Source organism: Nycticebus coucang, chromosome 10 (genome assembly GCF_027406575.1).
Source record: "Nycticebus coucang isolate mNycCou1 chromosome 10, mNycCou1.pri, whole genome shotgun sequence".
In the NCBI taxonomy this organism is placed as follows: Eukaryota; Metazoa; Chordata; class Mammalia; order Primates; family Lorisidae; genus Nycticebus; species Nycticebus coucang.
Window position 1 is genome coordinate 121,314,760 of NC_069789.1, and position 25,759 is coordinate 121,340,518.

Here is a 25,759-nt window from a genome sequence, read left to right on the forward strand (position 1 = left end):
GCCTCGGTTTTCTTATTTGTACATGAAAATAATAATAACGGGATGTTGTGATGATCTGATGAGTTCATATATGCGAGTGCTTGGCACACTGCCCTATCAGCATTCACTATTATTGTTACTATCATTTGGAATGATCTTTTAGGCACTTCCTGACTTGGAATGACAGCATACATAATGGTTAAAAACATGGATTTTTGAGAGAATGAAGCCTGTGTTAACGTTTACAACATGCTTAGGCTTTCAGTATATCTAATCTCCTCAGCCTGCTTCCCCAAGTATAAAATGGAGATAGTAATCCCTTTCTGCCTAGGCTGCTGTAAGGTTGAAATCAACACATATAAAGTATTCCCCACTGCTCTTGACATCTAATAATCCCTTTTCATATACCAGTAATTTTCCTGTTTTTTGCCCAGAAAGTAAAGGGTCTGGCTGAGACCTATAACCTCTGCCTTTCATCCCATAGCAAAGTGGGAGGGGGGCACAATCACTGTCTTTGGGCGGGTCTCTGACTCAGCTCAGGGAACCCCTTCCCCTTGTCCAACTCCCCAAACCGGTTGGGGCCCTTTAAAAGGGCTCTTTAGAGAGGAGAGGTCCCCATCTCCATTCCTGTCGTCTTTTCAGGACTCCCAGGGTCTGGGCATTAGGTAGGCGCCTATACAGCACTGGCCAAGACACCTGGCCCTCCAGGGGACAGGTGTGGGGCTCCTGGAGGGAGATTGGGAGGTCGTGATGCTGGGTTCCCCAAGGGTGGGGCCGGTGGGGCCGGGATGCCCGCATGCCTAGGCTGCGGGCGGGACAAGCTGGTCGCTCCCTCCTCCCTCGAGAGCTGTTGGACCTGTTGTCACCCCCCTCCACTTCCGGGCTGCTGGGGAGGGGGACGGGGCGGCCTTTCTCTCCACTCTCCTCCCCAGCCACCTGTCTTGTGGGCAGAAGCAGCAGTGACCAGAGCACAGAGCGGAGCGCGCCGAAGCCTGAGCTGGTGAGGGGCCGAGGCTGCAGGTTAAGAGGGCTGGAGTTCGGGAGACAAGGAGTCCCTACCCCTGGATTCCTGGGGTAGGCGGCACAGGCTCCGCTCCCCTACACTGGGGGGTCAGGACCAAGACTCTGGGGCTCCAGGAAGTAGGGGGCGGGAGCCGGACCTGCGTCTCAAAAGGAGAGGACGGGGTTGCTCTAAGATAGTCTGAGAGATCCTGGCGGGCGGCTGAGAAGGTACGCCAGCCTGACACCTGGAGAGAAAGGCGGGGTCGGAGATGCCAGTAGAGGGCATACTAGAACCCGGGACTCAAATTCCGGTCCCGCCTTCGGGGGCGTGTTGCCCAAGGAGCCCTTCAACTCCCGCCCCAACTACAAGCCTAGCCTCTGGAAACTTAAGGCCACGCCCTATAATGTTCAGTTCCCTTCTTTTAACTATTAGGCCCAGCCTCCTAGGTGGTGCTCCACGGATCCGGTCAGAAGGGCCCAGCACTCAGGGCTCCTAGGCTCCGCCCCCACGCCGCCAGGCCCCGCCTCCATATTGCCGGGCCCCGCCTACCCTCAGTAGTCCGAAGCGGCCATGGACAAGCCAAGCACCCTGGAGGGAATCCCTCCGCTCCCGGTACCGGAGTGCCATGCGGTGGTCCAGCCTCGAGGGGCCGCCCAGCTCCAGGGGAACACCGAGGATCCCCGCAAGCAGGAGGCACCCGAGGACCAGGTGGAGCTTCCGAACCACCGAGGAGCTGAGCAGCAGGCCGAGGAAGAGGAAGACGTGGGAGAAGGCAGCAGCACCGAGAGCAGCCGCGACGCGGTGAGAACCTGGAGGACGACAGTCATAGAAAGACCCAGACAGACTTAGATCCAAGCAGATGACCTGACACAGAGAGATGTCTAGAGAAACCATGTAGACAGAGACCTGGATATAGGGAAAGACTCCTGAGAGACAGACCAGGACACGGGGTGACAGAGACAGAAACCAGATAGACACAGATCCATGGAGAGGCCCAGAGAACAGAGATAGACCCAAACGGGTGACAAAGACATAGAGAGACGGTGATAGAGAAACCAGAGAGATAGAGACCCAGAGATAGGAGAGACTACTGATGAGGAGATGCAGGTACAGAGTCAGAGAGGGGAGAGAGAGAGAGAGAGAGAGAGAGAGAGAAAGAGAGAGAGAGAGAGAGACTGACTCTTGAGGGAGGAAGTCATCTAGTGATTTAGAGACTTTATTGACGGAAGACCGATACTGAGTCGAGAGACCGTGGGGCGGCGGACGGGGAGGGAAAGAGATCCAGGGGCTACAGGAAGGTTTTGCCAAGAGAATGGGACTTGGATAGACAAAAAGAACACTTTCCACAAGGGGGCTCAGTACTTCCTCCCTGTCCTGCGACCTCTGGGGTCGAGTGGTCGCTGGATCTGCACCCTCCCCCACTCCGTCTTTGAATAAAAGAAACCGAGAACGATTATGGGCGTGGTGGTCGACTGAGGGCGAGCGAGATCCGCGGGGGGCGGGTGTGGATGGGGACAAGACTTACTTAGAGACTGCAGGGGGCGAGGCCTTTCTGCTTGACCACGTCCTATCCAAATTCAGCCAGAGGCTGCGCCTCGGGTAAAGACCCCCGCGGCATTCCCAGCGTCCACCCCTTTTGGGGACGGAGCGCGAGAGGCGGCACGGCGGCTGCGAGGGCAGCAGTTGGAGGCACTGACTCGCGTGGCCCTGATGGAGCAGCGGGTGAAGGAGCTGCAGCGTCAGAGGAAGGAGCTGAGGATCGAGGTGAGGCTGGGACCCCTTTGGAAGTCTGGCCCCAACTTTAAGAGAACCCGCAAGGCTGGACTCCCAACCTTTTCCTCCTGCGGAATCAGATTCTAGGCCCCCAGCCGTTCCTCCTTCCACATCCAAATCCCTGGGTTCCGCCCTCCCTCCAGACTCAGGAGTTTAGGCCCCTGGACTCCTCTCTCAGGCCTAGGCGGCGTGCGAGGCCCCAGCCCTTGCATTCTCTCTGCAGATGGAGGTGGAGGTGGCCCTGCTGAGGGGTGAGCTGGCAGGGGAGCGAGTGGCCGCTCGGCGGGAGGAGGAGCAGCTCAGGGAGCTGCTGGGACAGCAGGTGGCCGCAGAACAGGGCGGCCGAGAGCAGCGCGAACAGGTCTGTTTGGCCCCTTGGGTCTTCATCATCAGTTTCCTTCCTCCTCTAGTGGATATTACTGGTGTGCTCCTGGCCATCTGGCGCCAGGGTTGTCCCCATTCCCTGCATGTGGACACTTGGGCTTGAGAGAGAGTGGAGGGGCAGGCGCTTCTCCTTGTTTTCCTCCTCCCTCTCTGACCATGATTGTTTGGGCCAGCTTTCCAGGGCCCCTTTGCCCTCTCTCTCTTCCCAGTTTAAATGTTGGCGAGGCATGGTGGCTTAGCCCGTTATCGCCCCGCACCTTGAGAGGCTGAGTTGGGAGGATCCTGAGCAGCATTGGCAGGTGCCTGTAGTCCAGCTGCTCAGGAGGCTGAGGCAGGAGGATCTCTTGAGACCAGGCATTTGAAGTTTCAGTGAGCTATGCACTACACTCTAGCCCAGGCAACAGAGCAAGATGCTATCTTTCTTTTTTTTTTTGAGACAGAGTTTCACTATGTTGCCCTGGGTAGAGTGCTGCTGCATCAGAGCTGAGACTACAGGCGCCCACCACAACTCCCAGCTATTTTCTTGTTGTAGCCATCATTGTTGTTTGGCAGGCCCGGGCTGGATTCGAACCCGCCAGCTCTGGTGTATGTGGCTGGTGCCCTAGCCACTGACTACAGGCGCTGAGCCAGCAAGATGCTATCTTAAAAATAAATAAATAGGGCGGCGCCTGTGGCTCAGTGAGTAGGGCGCCAGCCCCATATGCCGAGGGTGGCGGGTTCAAACCCAGCCCCGGCCAAACTGCAACCAAAAAATAGCCGGGCGTTATGGCGGGCGCCTGTAGTCCCAGCTGCTCGGGAGGCTGAGGCAAGAGAATCGCGTAAGCCCAAGAGTTAGAGGTTGCTGTGAGCCGTGTGACGCCACAGCACTCTACCCGAGGGCGGTACAGTGAGACTCTGTCTCTACAAAAAAAAAAAAAAATAAATAAATAAATAAATAAAGCAAAATGGTATCACCATATCATTATCTCACCTTATGAATTAATAAGTTAGTATCATCTCACGTGTAGTTAGTTTTCATGTTTTCCAGATTGCCACAAAATGCCAGTTAATGGGTGGATTGTTTGAATCAGGTCCCCCCAAGGCCCAAGTGCTGTAATCAGTTGATAAGTCTTATGTGTTGTTTCATCTAATGATTCCTATCTACTGTATCTTCTCATATTATTTATTGGAAAAACTGCCTTCTCTCCCACAGACAGGATGTGGCTGATTGCATGCCTCAAGTCCTTTGACGTGTTCCTCTGTTCTGCACACATATGGTTGGTTAGATGTGAAGGGCTGATCAGATGCCTATGTGCTTTAGTGCCTCCTGAGTGATTGTCATGGGGCATCAGCTCTGGTTGTCCAGATCTTGTGAAGTTACCCTAGTTTCTTCTTAAAACTCTTTCATCTGATTTGGTCATTGCTTGGATCAGTTATCATTATAAATTGAAAATAGTGGGCGGTGCCTGTGGCTCAGTGGGTGGGGCGCTGGCCCTACATACTGAGGGTGGCAGGCCACCCCTGCCAAACTGCAACAAAAAGAATAGCTGGGCATTGTGGCGGGTGCCTGTAGTCCCAGCTGCTTTGGAGGCTGGGGCAAGAAAACCACCTGGGCCCAGGAGTTGGAGGTTGCTGTGAGCTGTGTGACATGGCACTCTCCCTAGGGCGATGAAGTGAGACTCTGTCTCTACAAAAAAAAAAAAAAAGAAGAAGAAAAGAAAAGAAAATGGTGACTTTGTAATTCTGTCAGTCTTTATCTTTGCAAATGTCTTGAATGTTGGAATTTCTAGGGGTTGGGTTCTTGGCCCTCATTTACCCACAAATAGCCCATATTTCTCCTAGCTCTGATTTCTCTCTACAGGTCTACATCTATGTGCCTTGGTTCCTTGGATGCTGGCTCCTAGGTGCTCCTTCTTTCTGCAGACCCAGGGGTCCAGACCCCCAGGCCCTCTTCCCTCAGACCCTGGCATCTGGCTCCTTCTCATTTACCATATCCAAAGCTGACTTCAGCAATTCCTTTCTTTACACTGTCTTGCTGTCCCTTTGGTCACCAGCCCAGAGTCCTGGACCTTGCCCTGCATACCTCCTTGTCTCTGCCTGTCAGTCACCAGGTCCTGTCCTTTCCACTTCCTGAACCTCTGTTCCTAGTTCATCTCTTTTCCATCCCCACCCCCAAGGGCACAGCCTAGGTCTTGTATAAAGGAGCTTTACTCCATCACTCTAATCCATCTACAGAGGGATGATTCCAAACCTGGGTACAACTTCATCCTTCCAGTCCTTCCATGGCTCCCTGTTGTCCCAGGATAAGGGCTTCTCAAGCAAAGCCCAACATGAGCTACACATGCCAACCTTCCCGCTCTCATCTCCCACCATGTTCCTTGTCGCTTCCCACCACAATACCCTTCTCCAGCATGGCCAGGGTTTGCCTCCCAAACTTCCTGTGCTTTTCAACTTTCATGTATTTGCACCATGCTATTCCCTCTGCCCCAAATGTTCTTCCAGTTGCCTCTGTTTTCCCAGGTCAACCTGATTTCTTTTCTTGCCTTGCTTCTGCCTCTGCCTCTGCCTTATACATGTTATAGGGACCACAGCAGTAGGGTCTTGCAGTAAGGGGGAGAGATTGACTCAACTCCCAATGCTCCCTGATTTTTGAAGCTTAATTTGACAGTCCCAAATCCAAGAAGACTTGGATTACTCTGGCAGATGTTTTTTCTCCCTCTTGGTTTCCACAGTCTCTATGTTTCACTGCCCTGATTGTTCTGGGCTTAACTGGCTATGTACCCACCTAAACAGCAGGGCCCAGGTCCAATCCCATCAGAGTCCTCAGTTATCACACAGAGTGAATATGTTTGTGTTCATTCCTTCATTCATTTCTTTAAAAACTGTTTCTTTGGTACCTCCTCTGGGGCAGACCTATACATGAGTGAGCCAGATAGACAGGGTCCTTGTCTTTGTGGAAATGACACCTCAGGCAGGTCTAAGATCTTTTTCCTTCCTTGCACTCAGGCTGAGGCTGAGAACCTGGTTGTTCTTTCAGGAGAAGAGGCGGCTGAGCCAAGAGCGGGATCGTGTAGAGGGTCTTCGCCAGAGACTCCAGGAGGCCCAGAGACAGCTCAACTCCCAGCCAGAGGACCAGCGGGAGAGGCTTCTACAGAGGGTGCAGGAGGTGAGGCCCTCTGCTGTCCAGGTTCCTCTTCCCTCAGAACCAGAAGTTTGAATCCCCAGCTGGCCCCCTCCTCTACCAGAACCCCTAGACTCCCTTAGGAGTCCAGCCCTAAGCCTCCTAACCCCAGGACCCAGGGGCCCTTCCTCATTGACCAGTAGTCCCACTCTTCCCAGGCCTTAGAGGTCCAAGCCTCCAGCCCTTTTGCATCCTCACTCACAGATGAGGGAACAGGCTGGGTGCCCGTAGCTCACTGGTTAGAACACTGGCCCCCATGCACTGTGGGTGGTGGGTTTGAACCTAGCCCAGGCCTGCTAAACAAACAAACAAACAAACAAAAAAACCAGATGAGGGAACAGCTGGATGTAGCCCAGCGTGCCTATGAGGACCTGGAGTTCCAGCAATTGGAGCAGGAGAGCCGGCAGGAAGAAGAGGATCAGGACAGCCCTGGGACCCAGGCTCCAGACCCCAAGGTCCAGGAACTTCAGGCCAGCGTGGCACAGCACAAGGTGAGGCCCGCCAGCCTGGCCCTGCCTCCCTTGCCATTCCCCTCTGTCTCCTCTGCTCCATGTCTGGCCCTTTCTCTGCCCTTGTTTCCTGCCTGTGTCATGTTATTCAGAGTAGTAACAATAGCTGACGCTTATGGAACATTCGCCATGTGTCAGACCTGGTCCTAAATGCCTCATGAATATTTACTCATTGACTCCTTATAACAGACCTATGAGGCAAGTCCTATCATTATTATTTTTTCCATATTATACATGGTGAAACTGAAGGTCAAGATACTTAAAGAATCTTTCCCAAGGCTGCATAGTTCATAAAGGATAGACAGCCTGGATTGGAACCAACTCAGTCTTCTCCTCTATGCTCTTTGACTCTTTTTTTTTTTTTTTTTTTGCAGTTTTCGGCCAGGACTGGGTTTGAACCCACCACCTCTGGTCTATGGGGCCAGGGCCCTACTCCTTTGAGCCACAGGCGCCGCCCTGCTCTTTGAGCTCCAAAAGGAGGCTCTTATGGGTCTGACCCATCATGTTTGACTATATTTAATACAAAGTTCCCAGAGTTTCAGATTAGAAAGTCATGCCGTAGGCCTCCTTTCCCCACTTCTATTTTTGAATCTTTTTCCTGTCCCTCCCTCTTTTCCTCTGTCTTGGATGGTTTCTATCTGTCTCTGTTTTGTCTCCTTTCTCCGTATTTTTTCTCCACTTCCATTTTCTCCATTTCTTCTCGTTTGTCTCTCTGTCTGTCCCTTTCTCTTCGTCTCCTCCAGTCCACCCCAGATCTCTTCTGGACCGCCAAAAGGGAAGAGGGCACCAGGGAGCTGAACTCTTGAGCCCCTGTTCCTAGATACTCAGATCTCATGGTCTCTGTGAGGGACTGGAGCCCACCCCAGCATTCATGGTGAACCTGGTTTTGTGGAGGGTGGACCTGGAAAGCCAGCCAGGCCCTGGGGCAGCTGAGTAACTAGGGCAGTTGCCCTGCAGCGCCGGATCCAGGTCCTAGAGGAGCAGCTCAAGTCACTGGGGGAGCAGATGGCAGCTGAGAGCCGGGGACTGAGCCAGAAGAAGGAGGAGGCTCTTCAGGCCCTGACACAGGTGAGCTTTCCAGGTAGCTGTCCTACTGTTCTCACTTCCCCCCGTGGCAACCCACCATGTCTCTGCAACCCAGGTGTCTCCTGGCATCAGGGAGAGCAGCTGGGATGGCATATACCGACTTTGAGATACACTTGTTCATGCTGTCTTCCCTTAGGAAAGGAGCCGGCTGCTGGAGCTCAACCGCCTGCAGGGAACACCTGCTGGGGACTTCTCTGAGCCTAATCAGGCCCTCACTAAGGTATGGGGATTTTATGTTTTTGCGAGCCCCTCCTCCTTCAGACCCAGGAATCCAGGCCCCCAACCACTCCTCCCTCAGACTCAAGGGTCAGGGCCTCCAGCCACTCCTTTCTTAGACTCAGGAGTCTGGCCCCTGAGCTTCTCCTCTCTCATACCCAGGGGTCCATCTCCAGCCTCTTTCCCCTCAGACCTGGGGTCTGGGCTCCCAGCCCCTCATCAGGGAAACAGCAGTCTCTGCACACATCCCTCACTCAGGCTGGGAGACTGGACTAAGGGCCACATTTCAGCTCTCCTTTGTTTTTGCATCTGAGATAATGGGCACTGGTGGTCCCTCTGGGATCCCTCCAGGTCCAGTGTACCTCCCCCGTCTCTCCTGCAGCTGCTGTTCACCCAGAAGACAGACCGCCAGCTGCTGGTGCTCCAGGACCCCAGTGCCCCTGCTGCTGCCTCCTCTACCTCCTCCTGCCTCTTCTCCGTCCACAGCTCTCTGCAGGTTTCTCCCCCACAGCCCCTGTGTCCTCATGTGTGTCACTGGTCAGTGAGGAGGGAGGGGCGGAAAGCAGACACCTGGGTCTCTAGATCTTAGACTATGTTTTTCTGTGTCAGAGCACAGGGAGAGATAGGGAAGGCTATCAAGGGTTTTTTTTTTTTTTGTAGAGACAGAGTCTCACTGTACCGCCCTCGGGTAGAGTGCCGTGGCGTCACACGGCTCACAGCAACCTCTAACTCTTGGGCTTACACGATTCTCTTGCCTCAGCCTCCAGAGCAGCTGGGACTACAGGCGCCCGCCACAAAGCCCGGCTATTTTTTTGTTGTTGCAGTTTGGCCGGGGCTGGGTTTGAACCCGCCACCCTCGGCATATGGGGCCAGCGCCCTACTCACTGAGCCACAGGCGCCGCCCAATCAAGGGGTATTTTTATGGCTCCAGCTTTATTATTATTTCTTTCTTTCTTTCTTTTTTTGAGACAGAGTCTCAGTATGTCCCTCTTGGTAGAGTGCTGTGGCATCATAGCTCACAGCAACTTCCTACTCTTGGGCTTAAGTGATTCTCTTGCCTCAGCCTACCAAGTAGCTGGGACTACAGGCGCCCGAAACAACACCTATTGTTTTTGTTGCAGTTGTCATTGTTGTTTAGCAGGCCCAGGCTGGGTTCAAACTCACCACACTCAGTGTATGTGGCCGGCACCCTATTCACTGAGCTACGGGTGCCGAGCCTATTATTTCTTTCTTTTGCCCAACATCCCACCCATCCACTGGTGAAATGGGGACATGTGCACCCATTTTAAAAACAACCAAACAGGGGCCTTTCAGGCTGTGCAGCTGTTTGTCTCCTGAGTATCCCTCCAGGTCTTCTTAACAGTGGGCATCCCAACTCAATGATGATTGAATGGGTTGATTGCTATTAATTTTTAAAAATAAAATGGAATGGAAAATATGAGTGCCATGCATGAGGTAGGGGTGAGTATAGGCTGACTATCCCTATCTGAGAATCTGAAATGCTTCCAAATCCAAAACTTTTTTTTTGGGCGGGGAGACAGAATCTCACTTTGTCACCCTGAGTAAAGTGCGTGGCATCACAGCTCACAGCAACCTCAAACTCTTGGGCTTAAGATATTCTCTTGCTCAGCCTCCCAAGTAGCTGGGGCTATAGGCGCCTGCCACAATGCCCGGTTATGTTTTTGTTGCAGTTGTTTAGCTGGCCCGGGCTGGGTTTTCACCCGCCACCCTTGGTGTATGTGGCTGGCGCCTTAATCACTGTGCTACGGGCACCTAGCCAAATCCAAAACTTTTAATGCTCATTTGAACATTTTGGATTTCAGACTTTTGGATTAGGAATGCCCAACTCAGATTCAGAAAAATCTGGAAAGTTTGAAGTCCTAAAATTCAGAATAATCTGAAGTCCTAAACACTTCTGGTCCCAAGCATTTTGGACAAGAGATTCCATCTTAGATTGGATGAAAAAAGGTCTGTTTCAGTTGTGTGGGTACATGGTAAGCACTTAGAAATTGGTGGCTCATTCCTGGAATCGCAGCCAGCACTTTGGGAGGCTGATGCAGGAGGATCACCAGAGGTCCATACCAGACTGAGCAAGACCCAGTTTCTATAAAAAATAGAAAAAAATATCCAGGTGTAGTGGTGGGTGCCTGTATTCCCAGCTACTCTGGGGCGGAGGCAGGAGAATTGCTTGAACCCAGGAGTTTCAGGTTGCTGTGACTTATAATGATGCCACTGTACCCTAGCCTGGGCAACAGAGTGAGACTGTATCATTAAAAAGAAAGAAAGGAAGGAAGGTTGGTTAATTAATTGGTGGTTTTGTTGTACCAATTGACATTTTTTCCCAAAAGGTGTACATTGGCTACTAATTGACTTTTTTTTCTTTTTTAAAATTATTTAGATACATGATGTTTGTACATATTGATGGGGGATTTGGTATATTTTGCTCCATGCATAGAATGTGTAATGGTTAAGTCAGGTTATTTAGGACATCCATCACCTTGAGTTTTTATCATTTTTGTGTTGGGAACATTTCATGTCCTCTCTTCTAGCTGTATTTTTTTTTTTGAGACAGAGTCTCAAGCTGTCAGCCTGGGTAGAGTGCTGTGGCATCACAGCTCACAGCAACCTCAAACTCTTGGGCTTAAGCGATTCTCTTGCCTCAGCCTCCCAAATAGCTGAGACTACAGGTCCCCGCCAGAACACCTGGCTATATTTTGGTTATAGTTGTCATTGTTGTTTGGGAGGCCTGGGCTGGATTTGAACCTGCCAGCTCTGGTGTATGTGGCTGGCACCTCAGCTGCTTGAGCTACAGGTGCTGAGCCCAGAATCTATGTTGTGAATCACTCTGGGCTTCCGTGTGGTATACAATTCTGCTGGGGGAAGGGGGGTGGCCATTGAGCTGCCCTCCCTATTTAGATGGTGATTTGAGTGTTTTGTAATCTAAGCAGTGCTGTTAAGAATACCCATGTGGGGGTGGCGCGCCTGTGGCTCAGTGAGCAGGGCCCCAGCCCCATATACCGAGGGTGGCAGGTTCAAACCCAGCTCCGGCCAAACTGCAACAAAAAAATAGCCGGGCGTTGTGGCAGGCGCCTGTAGTCCCAGCTACTCGGGAGGCTGAGGCAGGAGAATCTACTAAGCCCAGGAGTTGGAGGTTGCTGTAGCTGTGTGACGCCATGGCACTCTACCAGGGCAATAAAGTGAAACTCTGTCTCTACAAAAAAAAAGAAAAAAAAAAAAAAAAGAATACCCATGTGGGCTCTGCGCCTGTGGCTCAAGCCGCTAAGGCAGCAGCCACATACACCTGAGCTGGCGGGTTCGAATCCAGCCCGGCCTGCCAAACAATAATGACGGCTGCAACCAAAAAACAGCTGGGCGTTGTGGCAGGCGCCTGTAATCCCAGCTACTTGGGAGGCGGAGGCAGGAGAATCGCTTGAGCCAGGAGTTGGAGGTTGCTGTGAGCTGTGATGCCACGGCACTCTACCCAGGGTGACAGCTTGAGGCTCTGTCTCAAAAAAAAAAAAAAAAGAATACCCATGTGTATGTCTTTGTATACACAATAATATTAATTATTACTAACATTATATAATGTAATATTGTTATATATAACAAAATTACATACTATATATTATGCATTAAATATATGTAATATATAATATGCAATGTATTATTATATTATACAGTTGACCCTCCTTATCCAGGGGTTTTGCACCTGTGGATTCAACCAACCACAGATCAGAAGTATTTGAGAAAAAAGTTGCATCTGTGTTGAACACGTACAGATTTCTTTTTGTGTCATTACCCCCTAATAGTATAACAAATAGCATAACAACTATTTACATAGCATTTATATTGCTTTGTAACTAATCTAGGTAGGCTTCTATGAAGTGAGTTATGAAAAGTAATTTAAAAAATAAAAAAGGTAACCTAGAGATGATTTAAAGTACACAGGAGGATGTGCAGATATGCAAATACTATGTCACTTTATATCAGGGACTGGAGCAATGTCAGATTTTGGTATCCAAGGAAAGTCCTACAACCAATCTCATGGGTACTAAGAGATTATATATGGGCCGGGTATGGTGGATCACATCTGTAAGCTTAGCACTCTGGGAGGCCAAGGATGGTGGATTGCCTAAGCTCACAGCCTGAGCCAGAGCAAAACTCCGTCTCTTAAAAAAAAAAAAAAAATAGCTAGGCATTGTGGCGGCGCCTGTAGTCTCAGCTTAGTCAGGAGACTGAGGCAAGAGAATCACTTGAGCCAAGAGTCTGAGGTTGCTGTGAACTATGATGCCCCAGCACTCTACCAGGGGCGACAAAAGTGAGACTGTCTCAAAAAAAAAAAAGAAAAATACTATATATTATTTTATATTTACTGGTTAATATTTAAAGTTATTTCAAAAATACATATTATTTATTAATCCTAAGCCATTTTCTCACGTATGTTATGATATTTTTGCTTTATAATTGCTATTATTTGGAAGCAAGAAATGGTCAAATACTGGCAGTTTCTCATTCTTCAACATAATTTCATTTTTTGGACTGGGCACAGTGACTCATGCCTCTAATCCCAGTGCTTTGGGAGGCCAAAGTGAGGCAAGGAGTTGGAGACCAGCCTGGGCAATGCAGTGAGGACTTATCTCTAGTAAAAAAGAAAATTAACCAGGTGTGATGGTGGGGGCCTGTAGTCCCAGCTACTCAGGGAGCTGAGGCAGGAGGATCACTTGAGTCCAGGAGTTCGAGGCTGCAGTGAGCTCATTCACTCAGCATCATGTTGACAGTAGCTTTTTGATCTGTGCCAATGAGGTAGTGGTTTTATTGGGCAGTTCTTGGAGTTATGGCTGAGATCAAACATTTTGCCTGTATGTATGGGTTTTGTGTATTTTCAGGGCTCCATTGGCCTCCAGAGGACTGGCAGCCTGCCTCGGAAAAGGGGAGAGAGGGCGAGCCAGAGAGGATCCCCCCGACCTCTGTCCCTCCATTATACTGGTGAGGACCCTGCCTCCATCAGCACCTACCCTGCAGCAAAGGATGGAGGAAACTGGCCGGAATTCCTGCAGGGGGAGAAGGGGAAGGGATAGGGATTGGGTCAGGCACTATCCCAGCCCATTAACTACTAGACCTGATCCTGTTTCCCCCAGGACCTCTGGAGGCCTCAGCTCTCTCACCACCAGTGGGGGACTCCAGCAGACACCCCCTCTATCAGCTGCTGAACTGTGGCTCTGAGAATAGGTGAGATGTCAGGGAAGCCGATGAGGATATGGGGGGAAGAGGCCTAGGCACTATAACCTGCCCCATCTCTGTTCCGCCCTCCTAGCTGTGGGCGCCCCCACCCAGACATCGCTCACATGGAGAGGCTTCTGAAGCAGGCTGTGGCAGAGAGGGAGCGGCTGCTCAAGGCCAGGGTGAGGCCCCAGACCATCCTGCTTAGGATCAGAAGACCCTACCTCAGCCCCTCCTCCCTCAGACCCAGGGGTCCACTCCCCAGCCCCTCCTCCCTGAGATTCAGAGGTCCAGTCCCCCAGCTCCCTCTTCCCTCAGACCCAGGAATGCGGTCCCCAGCCCCTCTTACCTGAGACCCAGAGTGTGGCCCCTAGCTCCTCCTACCTCAGACCCAGGAGTGTGTTCCCTAGGCCCTCTTACCTCAGACCCAGGGGTCCCATCTTCTTCCAGCTCCCTCCTCCCTCAGACCCAGAGGTCCAGTTCTCAGCCCCTCCTCCCTCAGACCCAAAACCTAGTACCTTTTCCCCATACTTTCTGGGCTAGCATCTTCATTGAGTTGTTCATCCTGAATCCACAGGAAGGGACAAGAAGGAATACAGAAGCTTCCTCAGGCTCCACTGTTCCTGCCATCATGGTCAGTCCCACCTCTGCCCTTATCCCACCTCCGCCTGCTCTGTTCTTCCCCTGGCCTGAGCCCTTTCTTTCTTTCTTTTTTTTTTTTTTGTAGAGACAGAGTCTCACTTTATTGCCCTCCGTAGAGTACCGTGGCATCACACAGGTCACAGCTCTTGGGCTTAGGCAATTCTCTTGTCTCAGCCTCCCGAGTAGCTGGGACTACAGGCGCCCGCCACAACACCCAGCTATTTTTTTGTTGTGGTTTGGCCGAGGCTAGGTTTGAACCCGCCACCCTCGGTATATGGGTCCGAAGCCCTATGCACTGAGCCACAGGCGCTGCCCAGCAGTGAATCTTTTTTTACCTTCCAACTTTATTTTACTAATCCCACACCAACATCCCACTCTGTGCTGGAATATTTTAAAGCAAAATATTGTACCCTTCATTCCCATGTCACCATGTATCTCCAATAGATAGGTTTTTTTAAACATAAAAATTCCACTGTCACACCTAATATTATAAGTTCCATAATATTGTAATATACAATCCATATTCACATTTCCCTAATTGTTTTTGAAATACCTTTTTGTAGTTAGTTTATTTGAATCTAGATGCAAACGTGCACACTGTGCATTTGGTTAAAATGTGTCTTAAACCTCTAACAATTCTCCCTCCTCATTTTTAAAAAAATCCATTTATTGGTGGAAGAAAAGTCAAGTCACTTACCCTGTAGATTTTTTCAGGTTCTGAATTTAACTGACAGCTTTCTTGTTAAAGCTTTACTTTTTACCTATGGTACATTTGTTACAAAGAATGACATACACAGTTTCAAGAAGGTGAAGGTCATTTTCTTCCTCCCCCATCTCACTTCCGGTATTCACAAGCCCTTGGATCTATGTTTATACTTTTCCACATGTGCTCATCAAACCATATTTGGGAATTTTTTTTTTTGAGACAGAGTCTCACTTTGTCACCTTGGGTAGAGTGCCTTAGCTTCATAGCTCACAGCAACCTCAAAGTCTCAGGCTTAAGCAATCCTTAGCCTCCAGAGTAGCAAGGACTATCCAGCGCCACTGTGCCCAGTTCATATTTGGGAATTTATTTGTCCCACTAATAACCAAATCACTTCCAACCTACTCTTTTTTGGCAGTTTTGTCTGGGGCTAGGTTTGAACCTACCACCTCTACATATGGGGCCAGCGCCCTACTCCTTTGAGCCATAGGCGCTGCCCAATCCAACCTACTTTTTGTTTTTTCAACCTTCTGTCTGTCCTGTGTTCATTTCAGCTGATGTTTATTGAGTGCCTGCTGTGTGCTAGGCTCTGGGTTCCAGTGGAGACCAAAATAAAAATTCCTGCCCTCGGGGAAGCTGATGGTTAGCAGACAAGAAGCGCCATAAGGCCACATGCATGGCTCACACCTATAATCCCAGCACTTTGGGAGGTTGAGGCAGCAGGATTGCTTGAGGCCAGGAGGGAAAATAAAAGTGGATCATCAATAAGTAATATAAACATCATGTCAGCTGCTGATAAGAGCCAGGGAGCAAAAGGAAGCAGGGTGGGCAGGGGAGCCTTTCAGGTGTTTGGCGTAAGCTCTGGCTCATTATCCGTGCGGGGCTCCTGTTTGTTGCTCCCTGCTTGTAGCATTATTTATTAAACCACCCTGTTGTGTGCTTTGTCCTCTTCCCCTCCGCCCCCTGCTGTCTTTGGTGCACACGGGCAAGTGTGTCTCTGGGTTCACTCCTAGCATGGAATTGCTGGGTTGGAGAACCCCACAGCAACTCCAGCTCGCTCATCCTTGAAACAGCCCAGGGAGGAGAGTGTTCTGGTAACCCCCATGTGTCAGCACAGGGAACCAAGGCTCCAGAGGGGTAGGGGTTCTGTGGAGGTGGCACGGCCACCTGGGCGGCAATAGACGGTCCTGGGTCCATCCTTGCTTCCCCCCGGCCACATCCTAGTTGGGTGACCATAGTGAGTCACTTTCACTCTAGAGGTCTCTATTTCCTTATCTGTGAAGTGGGGACATTAATGGGTTATTTTGGACAATAAATGAGAGAATCACTGCAATCACCTGGAACAGAATCTGACAGAGTGGCAGTTTCCACACATGGAGGTGGTCCTTAGTATTCCTGTGTGGATTTGCTGGGAGTCCAGGTCTCCATGGGCGCACTTTAAACTGGATACCCTCTTCCCCATTTCTCCTCCTCCATTTCTCCTGCCTCCAGCCTGTGACAGTCATCTCTGTTTCTCATCCCTGCTTGCTTTCTGGCCTTGCTTCAGTTTTCTAAGCCCTTCAGCAGGGAACGAGCAACATCAGATCCCACACCCAAGACCCCACACTGAAATGACCAAAGTCTACATTGGTCATTTCATCCCACCCTCCCCCAGGGGATCTCCTAACACAAAGAAGTTTGAGATGTACTGGCCCCCAAGACTCAGTTTGATCTCAGGAATCATGCCCTTCTTTGCAGGATTATATGGGAAGAATAGGTTTGATCAGGCTGACCCATGGTTGGCCTCTCACAAACAATAGACACTTGTATTGCCTTTATTCTTGCCCCCTAACCTTTATGACCTCTCTGCCTGATGAGTCCTGGCTCAGTTGGCTCTTGCTGTGTGACTTTGGCAGAGTAACTTAACCTCTCTGAGTCTTGGTGTCCACATCGGCAAAACAGAGATAAATGTACTTAACCCCCAGGTGAGCATGAGGGGGCAGAGGGATTATACTAGAAAGTGGTTAGCACAGGATTATAATCACTGATTTCATCATACTGAGAATAATAATAATAATGTGAACAATTCTTTCCTTTATTGACCACTTGCCATTTGGTTCCTGTTTTACTGAGAATGCAACATTGAGGAACCACTTTGGGGACCCTATCCCAGAGGCCTTTCATTTCTCGGATATGCCTCTTGTGTTTCAGGGTGAGCTCTAGGATCAGAAATACTTGGGTTTGCATCCACCTCTGCCACCTAGAAGCTCTGTGTGACCTCTAGTGTGGTGTTATTTCATCTCATTTTGCTCATTTGTAGCCCTGTCCCAAGAATGGTGGTGAGGCAACAAGGAGTTGATATTCATAAAGCCCTGTGCAGAGTGTCATAGTCAGTAATGTCCTGTCAGGACCATCATTATACTGAAAGGCTGTGGCAGGCCTCACATGTGAGCTGCTCTGACTGGCTCCCCTGGGGGGGCCCTCTAGGATGTAGAATCCTCCCAAGTTCCAGCTCAGTTGCCCCTTCTCTTCCTCTCCAGGCACCGCCCACACCCACACCCCACCCAAAAGGCCCCCGAGTCTTGGATCTCCGGCAGCACCTGGAAAGATGGGGCCACAACCCAGAGAACTGCCCACATGTGCGGGTGACAGGGGTTTGCTGCCGTGGACCCCTGGTGAAGATGGGTGGCCGCATCAAAACCTGGAGGAAGCGATGGTTCTGCTTTGACCGCCAAGCTCGCCGCTTGGCCTACTATGCAGGTAAGACTAGTCTGGCCACCCACCCTGGGTCCCTGGACACTGGAAGTCCATTCTGGAGGCCTTTCCCCTGCAGGCAGCAGGAGTCTTGGCCCCCAGCTCCCTGTTCTCTTAGGCCCATGAATCTGGATCATCTGGCCCTTCCTTGCTCTAGTCTCAGATGTCTGGGAACTCACTTTCTCTTTCCCCCAGGATGAAGAATGTGGGTCTCTAGCTCCCATTTTTCCCATAACCCAGGAATGCAAATTGACAGTCCCTTCCTCTTTAAGCCCCCCAGAATGCAAACCTCCAGCTCTAGGCCCCATTTTCCTAAGTACCCAGGAGTCTGAACCTTCATTGTCAGTGCTGGCCCCTGCCCCAACAGTACCCAGGAATCCACTCTTGCCCTTCCCCCTAGGGGGATCACTTATTCTGAAGCTGACCTTGAGAGCTAAGGCATTCAGGGACACAGGGTTCTGGCTCCCCAGACTCCATTCTCCAATCTTGTCCAGTTTCTCATTTACTCACTTCCTAACCATGGTATTTTAGGGACTTTCAGATGCTGTCACCATGTTCCTCACTCCAAACCCAGTCTCAGGACTTGTGCCAATTCTCAACCTCCAACACATACAGACACACTTCTCACTGGCTGTTTCTCCCTTACTTGCTCTGCCAGACAAGGACGAGACCAAGCTCAAAGGTGTCATCTACTTCCAGGCCATTGAGGAAGTCTACTACGACCACTTACGCTGTGCCTTCAAGGTGAAGCCCCTTGAGAGCCACCCTGCCCTCTGAGTCAGAGCCCTTTGACTGAACCTTATCTCCTCCCTGACTCATCCTGGGAAAAACCACGCACATCCCCTACTTTGAGGGTGCTCACTGTCCATCACAGGAGACCAACAGGTCATTGTCACTGCAGGGACCAAAAATCAAGAGCTCAGACTCTGGTTCTCAGCCATTGTTAGTTTTTTTGGAGCAAAAGTTTTAGAGCAAAAATTTGGTAAACTCTGATGCCAAACTGGAATAAATGAAATGAAGAGGGCAGAATAAGGACTGAGGCAGCCTAGGAGCTTCTGACAGAGACAGTCAGGCTGTGAGTGGTTGCCAAATGGGAATGGGTCTCATCATGTCATAGCATATTTCTTTTTCCCTAGAGAACTCTGGAATTCAAACTTGTATAAAAGTGCAATGCCAGAAATTTAAACGTTGGCAACTGATAGAATATTTAGAAAGCTCTATAAAGTAACAAACTATGGCTCTTTAGGGCTTAGGTTGGAATCCCAGCTGAGTGACAAGAAAGTGACTTTCCTTCTCCAGACTTCAATGTCTCAAGTGCAAAATGAACACATTTCAACCCATCTGTCAGGGTTATTGAGAGCTAAGACCAGATAATGGACATAAAGGCTTTACTCAACTGGGTGTTGACAGAAGTAGTTACCCAAAAATGGGTTTTAGATAACTATTCCCAGTTACGGGGGTGGGGGTGGTTCTAGATTTGGGGGAAGTGTAATTTGAATGCCTTGTACGTGTATAGAAATATAGAAATGTAGGAGTAGGTAGGCTGGGAGAAGGAGTCATGGGCCTTTCTTTTACATTTCTCTTGTTCCTAATTTAATAATAGCCCTCCTCATTTATTAATTTAAGCACTTTCCTGTGTTGAATAATTTAATTCTCATAACCCAGCCAAGTAAGGAGCGTTATTTAGGAAGACAGAGAAATTGAAATTTGGAGTCTTAAGTAACTTGTCCAGTACCACACAGGCAGTAAGTAGCAAGGCTGGATTCGAACCCAGGCTGTAATTGGTGTCTATTGTCTCAACCACTCTCACTCCATTGCTTATTCCAGAGCCCCAGCCCCCGCCTGACGTTCTGCGTCAAAACCTACGAACGCCTTTTCTACATGGTCGCCCCCAGCCCCGAAGCCATGCGCATGTGGATGGACGTCATCGTGACCGCAGCTGATGAAAACCACGCCCCCTGACTTGCCCCACCCTCTCGGGGGACGTCCCGGAGAGGCCCCGCCCTTTCACGCACGCGGCGGCTCTTCGTGCCCCCGCCCACTGCCGAAAAACCTGGGTCCGCCCCTTTGGAACTCTCCCTGAAAGTCTGCTGTCGTTGCAACTCGGCTGGCCTGAGTCTTGGCAGGTGTCTTCCCCACCAGGATCACCGGCCCCTGAGGTCCTGCCTGGGGCAGGAGGAAGATTGCAGGGGAGGGAAGGAACTATTTATTGGTGCTCCTGTGATACCGAATTAAACAGGGAGGAAATCTGGGTTGCTGCTGTGCTTTCCAGCCCAGGCGTCTGAGTCCCCTAAAGGGGCCCCTAGGCAGGACATCCGAGTCATGGGTACCTCTGAGAGCCAAGCGTCACACAGCTTTCTCTCTCTTTCGGAATAGAGCCCTTCAACCCCAAAGTCATGGGTGGGTGAAGGGGGTTGGAAAGCATGGGTCTTCAGTGTTTGGCAATCTTGTTTTTTTAGTTTGCAGGCTGTTCTGCTTCCACGCTATTTGGCCTGACTGGGCTGTTGGCAATTTGTGGGAACTCATGGGCTATTGGCAATTTCTGAGAACTCGTAGCTCCCTCTGTCCTCTTCCCTTAATTAGTTTCCTGTCTTAGTTCAGAGGTCCTCTCCTTCAGGAAGACTTCATTGACTCGCTGGCCGGGTCAGGCACTCTCCCAGCCCAGCCCCAAGCACCCTGGGTCATCACTGGCGATGGGTCTGTGCCCTTCATGCACTAGGAACTCCATGAGGCAGAACCAGAGTGTCCCCAGCACCATAGGGAAGGTTTCGGTTCTATGAAAGTGAAAGGAAAAAATGGTTCCCTTTCATCTCTAGGTTTTTGTACATACTGTTTTCTTTGCTTAGGCACCTCTCCCTACTTCACCCAGCTTCTACTACTCATTGTTTGGATTTTAGCTCTTGTGTTTAGCTCCCTTCTCCAGGAAGCCCTCCCTGATTGCCCTGGTGGGTCAGATGCTTCCTCTAGACTTCCCACTGTAGCCCTGCCCACTCTGCCGTGCCTCTGGTATCCCAACTCTGGTTACTCTACCCTGTACTTCTCCTACTATAGCCTTGACTACCTGGGGTCTGCTGTTGAATCTGTCTACCCCTCTGGACTGGAAGCTCCAGAAGCTACTGGAATTGTCTCAGTCACTGCTGAGCCCCCAACGCAACAAAGGGCATAGAGCAAACTAAGTGTGGGGGGACAATCTGGTGGTTGAATAAATTGATGGGATAGTGATGCTGGGGAGAGTCATGAACAAGGCAAGCAGAGCTCTTCAGCTGACTTCTCATCCTTTAGGTCTTCTCTAATGGGTCCTTTCCTTCAAGGAGCTCCTCCTGATCCCCGAGGCTGAGTCAGATGCCTATTCTGGGATTCCACAATCCCCTGGGTTCCCCCACCTGAGCACTCTAGGTTGTCTGGAGACAGCTTTCCCCCACCCCCAAAGTCCCTTTGAGGATCCAAATAGTGCTTTGGAGTTCTGGGAGTGCAAACACCAAATCCCCAAGTCCTCTGGGACTCCATGAGTCCCTTGGCCTCCACCCCCAGGTATAAGACACCTCGATTCTTAGATCAATTCATCCCTCCCGCCTCTTTGCAAACCAGGCCCTTGAATGGTCATTCATGGTCACATGCCATGAATCCTGTTTCATGGGCATGTGACCAATATAGACAACAGTTCCCTGTGCTCGGAAAAGCCTTGCTTTTGGGCTTAATGTTCTGTGGTCACCACATTTTAAGAATTATTAATTTTTTTTTTGAGACAGTCTCACAATATGCCACCCTTGGTAGAGTGCCGTAGCATCACAGCTCACAGCAACTTCAAACCCTTTGGCTTAAGCAATTCTCTTGCCTCAGCCTCCCAAGTAACTGGGATTACGGGCACCTGCCACAATGTCCTCCTATATTTTGTTGCAGTTGTCATTGTTTAGCTGGCCCGGGCTGTGTTTGAACCCGCCATCCTGAGTGTATGTGGCTGGCACCCTACCCACTGAGCTACGGGTGCCACTGAAAATGTAAAATTCTTTATATGTATATATATATATGTGTGTGTGTGTGAAAAGGCATTTTATTATTACTATTTTACTATATAACATATTAATGAATATACCAGATTGCATTTTCTCAAATGGCATATGAGGCACATTTCTCTCTGATTCCCTGGAAAACCTCAGTATCCTCTGTCCTTTGGAGGATTCGGTTTCTTACGATGAGTGTGATACTGTCCACAAGGATACCAACGGTGCTTAGTAGTAAAGAACATTTTGCTAAATTGTTCTATCATGGGTCCTTGTTCAAGGCGTTCACTTTTTCCTGCTAACCTGGTTTTCAGCATTTGATCATTCATGTGTTTCTCCGTTATTACGCACAGGATCTGGTAGAGGAATAGGTTTTGTGTGTTCATATGGAATGTCCACAGAAGGGTGGTAGCATACTATTGTCCTGCCTTCAGATGTCAAAGCAAGCTCTACTTGTAATTATAGTCATCTCGTAGAGAAGAATATGTAGATTTATGACAAACACAATATAAAGCTCCATTCTGGATTGGAAATAAACGTTTCAAGATACTTCTCTTTGATATCAACCATTTTGCTGCTGCTCCAGCCATGGTGCATCAAGATGCTTATGAAAAAAAGATGTTTTGAAGAAACGCTGCTTTTAAAATCTGCTTCTAGGAAAAATCAATTTTCATCCCTTGACAGTGCCTCACCGTGAGCCAGCCATCTTGTTTCTATCTGGGTCCTCTGTAAAATTCTTAATAATTTTGTCTGTGACAGATGCAAGTGAAGTCTGAGAGGATAATGGAGCGTGATGGGGAGGATTGGTGGTTCAGCTCACAGGCAGCACTACTCGCCTGGGGCAGATTCTCTCTCCCATCCCCTCCTCCTTGTTCTTGGCAGGGCCCTGGTACAGGCTCTGGAGGATCAGGGTCAGGCACTCATGCCTCATGGCATCTTAGGACGGAGTGTGGTGGTGGGCAGCTGGGGAACCAGCAACCAGGACCCGCAAGTTGTGGGGCAGGATCTATAACCATCACTGAGTGTCTGTACTGGCTCCATGAATATCCCTGTGCCCAACGGAACATGACATTAAATACCATAAGGGGTGCAAAGAGACTAAGCCAGAAGAGAAGAAAGAAACATTTACGTTTTAGAACCTTAAATGGCCCTCATTCCAGGGACCCACATTTTCATTTTGCACTGGGCCCCAAAATTATGCAGTTGGTTCTGCCCTCTGACTCGTCCCAGAATGACTGGGCCTGAGACAGGCTGGCAACACTGGGCTCTGAGCCTGCTCTGCCCCAGGCAACAGGAAATCCAGGGTGGATATGGCTCCTGGTTTTTCTGAGGCCCAGCTTTGGGCTCTCCAGTGCTTGGGACTGCCTCCTCACTGACCCCTGAACTGGATTCTACATCTCTTTGCAGTGACGCCTGGAGAGGGGAACTGGAGAAACCCCAGAAACCCAGCAGGTAGTAGCTTAGTGGAGCCCTGCATTCAAACCTCCCTCTGTTCTTTGGTCCTGGGCCAAGTGGGGGTCAGTGCCCAGAATCTAGGCAGGCCTGAGCAAGAAGAGCCTCCCCACCCTGGGTCCCACTCCCTCCCAAGACGCTAGTTCTTCTGGTTGGGCCAGTTGGGGTTCCTCCCTGAAACTCTCCCACACAGCTGGGGCCTGCAGGGCCTCCTGCTCCAGAGCAGCACACAATAATAATAGCATTCTCTCTCTGTCTGCTGCTCACTGGGTCCCTATTCCATCCCTCAGGAGGTAGAGGTTTTCTGATCCATTTCACAAAGGAGGCAGTTGAAGTTCAGAGAAGGAGATTGAGTTACATAAGGTCATACAGCAAGAGAGTGGCAGAGGCAGGATTAAAATTTCACTCTGTCAATTCTAGACTTGATACTGCCTCATTCTCCCACCTTGGACACTCAGAGGGATAAAGGCACTTAGGCAGGGTCACACAGCAAACCAGGAGTGAGGCCGAGATTCCTGGGCTGGGAGGCAGGGGCTAGTGCTGATGACTTCACAAGAAGTCATTCACTTTCTCTCTCTGAGTCTTAGCTTGATGCTAAGTGACTCCACCTATGCGACTGACGTATTTGTCATTGTTGGAAACTGGGGTGCCTGACAGGGTCTGGGGAATAGATAATGTCCTTACCAACACAACCGCTATTCATGTTACCATCAGACAGTGAGCCAGGCAGATGGAGCTGCGTCTGACCTCTGACTCTGCAACTTTCCTTACTGTGTGAACTTAGACAAATATCTTCCTCTCCTGGGGTCTGTTTCCTCCTTCACAAAGTGGATGTTCCTCTCTACCCCTTCGTTAGGAATTCAAGGAGAGGTTGTTATAAAGGGGTTGAGCACCCCTCTTGGCATGCAGCTGGAGCGCAAGAAGTGGTCTCCAGCTGCATATATGAACAAATAATAACAGTAATAATAATAATCGACTTAACCTAGTATTACCAGTAATAACTGCTAACGCTTTGTACCACCTGGAGCTAGGTCCTATTTTGTAACCATTTCAAATATATTTGGCATTAATTTCCATAATGGCCCTATGTGGCAGGTACTATTAAGATCCTCATTTTACAGATGAAGCCAGGTAATTGACAAAGTTTCCTAGCTGGTAACCAAGGTACCCATGTACTTAACTGTAGGTTCTCAAGCCAGACTGCCTGGCTTCAAATACTGCCTCCACTACTTCCTAGCTGTGTGACGCTGCTGAAAGTTACAAAGCCCCTCTCTGCCTCGATTTCCCCACTTGTATATTGACTATCACAGAAATCTTTCATAGGACTGTTGTGTGTAAAGGGTGTGGAAAAATAGGCTGGCACTTAGGAAGCATTGAATAAACCCAAATAAATGTGCTTTTGTTATTATCTTTGTTTACAGAGGTCTCTGAACATCAAAGAATTGAAGCAACTTTGCTCCAGGTCACACAGCAATCAGGAGCAGATTAGAGATTCAAACCTAAGTCTGTCTGCCTCTAAAACTAAGGGTCTTGGGGGCGGCGCCTGTGGCTCAGTCGGTAGGGCGCCGGCCCCATATACCGAGGGTGGCAAGTTCAAACCCGGCCCTGGCCAAACTGCAACCAAAAAATAGCCGGGCGTTGTGGCGGGCGCCTGTAGTCCCAGCTACTCGGGAGGCTGAGGCAAGAGAATCACTTAAGCCCAGGAGTTGGAGGTTGCTGTGAGCTGTGTGAGGCAATGGCACTCTACAGAGGGCCATAAAGTGAGACTCTGTCTCTACAAAATAAATAAATAAATAAATAAAACTAAGGGTCTTTGCAAAATATCATCTCAGGCCTAAGACCAGGCTATGACCATGGCAGGTGACAGTGGGAGCCTTTGTGTTCAAATCCCAGTTATGCCACTTTCAAGCCCCTTCCAACCTCAGTGTTCCTCACCTGTGAAATGGGGCTTGGTCCTCTCTTTGCAGAGCTGTCATGACAAGCAGAGAGGGTTCAAGGAAAGTTCAAACACAAAGTAGGTGTTCAATAAATGATACTATCTTATTTTTCTTTTCTTTTTTTTTTTTTTTGTGTGACAGAATCTCACTATGTCACCCTCAGTAGAGTGCTATGGCGTCACAGCTCACAGCAACCTCAAACTCTTGGGCTAAAGCGATTCTGTTGTCTCAGCCTCCCACATAGCTGGGACCATAGGTGCCTGTCACAACACCCAGCTAAATAAATGGTACTATCTTGAGGAGGAAGATTAAAAGAGACAACCCACACCCCATGTTCAAAAAGAGTATCCGGCAGGCGGTGCCTGTGGCTCAGTGAGTAGGGTGCCTGCCCCATATACCGAGGGTAGAGGGTTCAAACCCAGCTCAGTCCAAACTACAACAACAACAACCATGACACCAACAAAAGTACCTGGCACATAGTAAACACTTGATACTTAGTATTTATTATTATCACCATCATGATGTAGTTTATGGCAAAAACTACCTGGAATCATATTAGAAACTTCCCACTGCCTCCTGCTCTACATTTTATCTATCCGTAATTTCTACTGGTTCTTCCTCCATCTTTCCACTTTTCATCTTTCCTTTGCTCCCACTCTAGGCCAAGTCACATCACCTCTTGCCTGTGTCAATGTTCCCCACTGGGGGTTGAATGAGTTCCATTTCTTCCTCCTTGCAATGAGGGAGAAGGCACATCACAAGGGAGCTGCCAGGTGTCTCAGAAAGGTCTGTTAAGGGCGGTGCCTGTGGCTCAAAGGAGTAGGGCACCGGTCCAATATGCCAGAGGTGGCAGGTTCAAGCCCAGCCCCATCTAAAAACTGCAAAAAAAGGAAAGAAAGAAAGGCGTGTTAAACGGACTTCTTTTAGGGGGGAGGTAGGGAGAGAGAAGAAGAGGGAAGGG

The 25,759-nt window shown here is 49.7% G+C and overlaps 1 protein-coding gene across 2 annotated transcripts; it reads left to right on the forward strand.

Annotated features, from left to right (window-relative positions):
* Window positions 1-879: 879 nt before the first annotated feature.
* Window positions 880-19,655, forward strand: PHLDB3 (pleckstrin homology like domain family B member 3). 2 transcript variants are annotated; one of them, XM_053607121.1, is made up of 16 exons: window positions 880-979; window positions 1,415-1,783; window positions 2,564-2,746; window positions 2,979-3,116; window positions 6,156-6,284; window positions 6,629-6,790; window positions 7,766-7,876; window positions 8,031-8,114; window positions 8,493-8,606; window positions 12,997-13,096; window positions 13,249-13,339; window positions 13,425-13,512; window positions 13,908-13,964; window positions 17,195-17,414; window positions 18,067-18,152; window positions 19,236-19,655. In XM_053607121.1, the coding sequence occupies exons 2-16, from the start codon at window positions 1,553-1,555 to the stop codon at window positions 19,368-19,370; spliced, it is 1,929 nt and encodes a 642-aa protein (XP_053463096.1). In that variant the 5' UTR covers window positions 880-979; window positions 1,415-1,552; the 3' UTR covers window positions 19,371-19,655. The 2 variants fall into 2 exon arrangements, with proteins under 2 accessions (XP_053463096.1, XP_053463097.1); XM_053607122.1 differs by lacking the exon at window positions 880-979 and having other exon boundaries at window positions 1,206-1,783.
* Window positions 19,656-25,759: the final 6,104 nt, after the last annotated feature.

Excerpts from the sequence above, each read along its gene's own strand:
- PHLDB3 (XM_053607121.1), top strand. The coding sequence starts at position 1,553 with ATGGACAAGCCAAGCACCCTGGAGGGAATCCCTCCGCTCCCGGTACCG. Across the intron at positions 13,097-13,248 it reads TCTGTCCCTCCATTATACTG|GACCTCTGGAGGCCTCAGCT; the intron begins GTGAGGACCCTG and ends TGTTTCCCCCAG. Across the intron at positions 17,415-18,066 it reads CCGCTTGGCCTACTATGCAG|ACAAGGACGAGACCAAGCTC; the intron begins GTAAGACTAGTC and ends TTGCTCTGCCAG.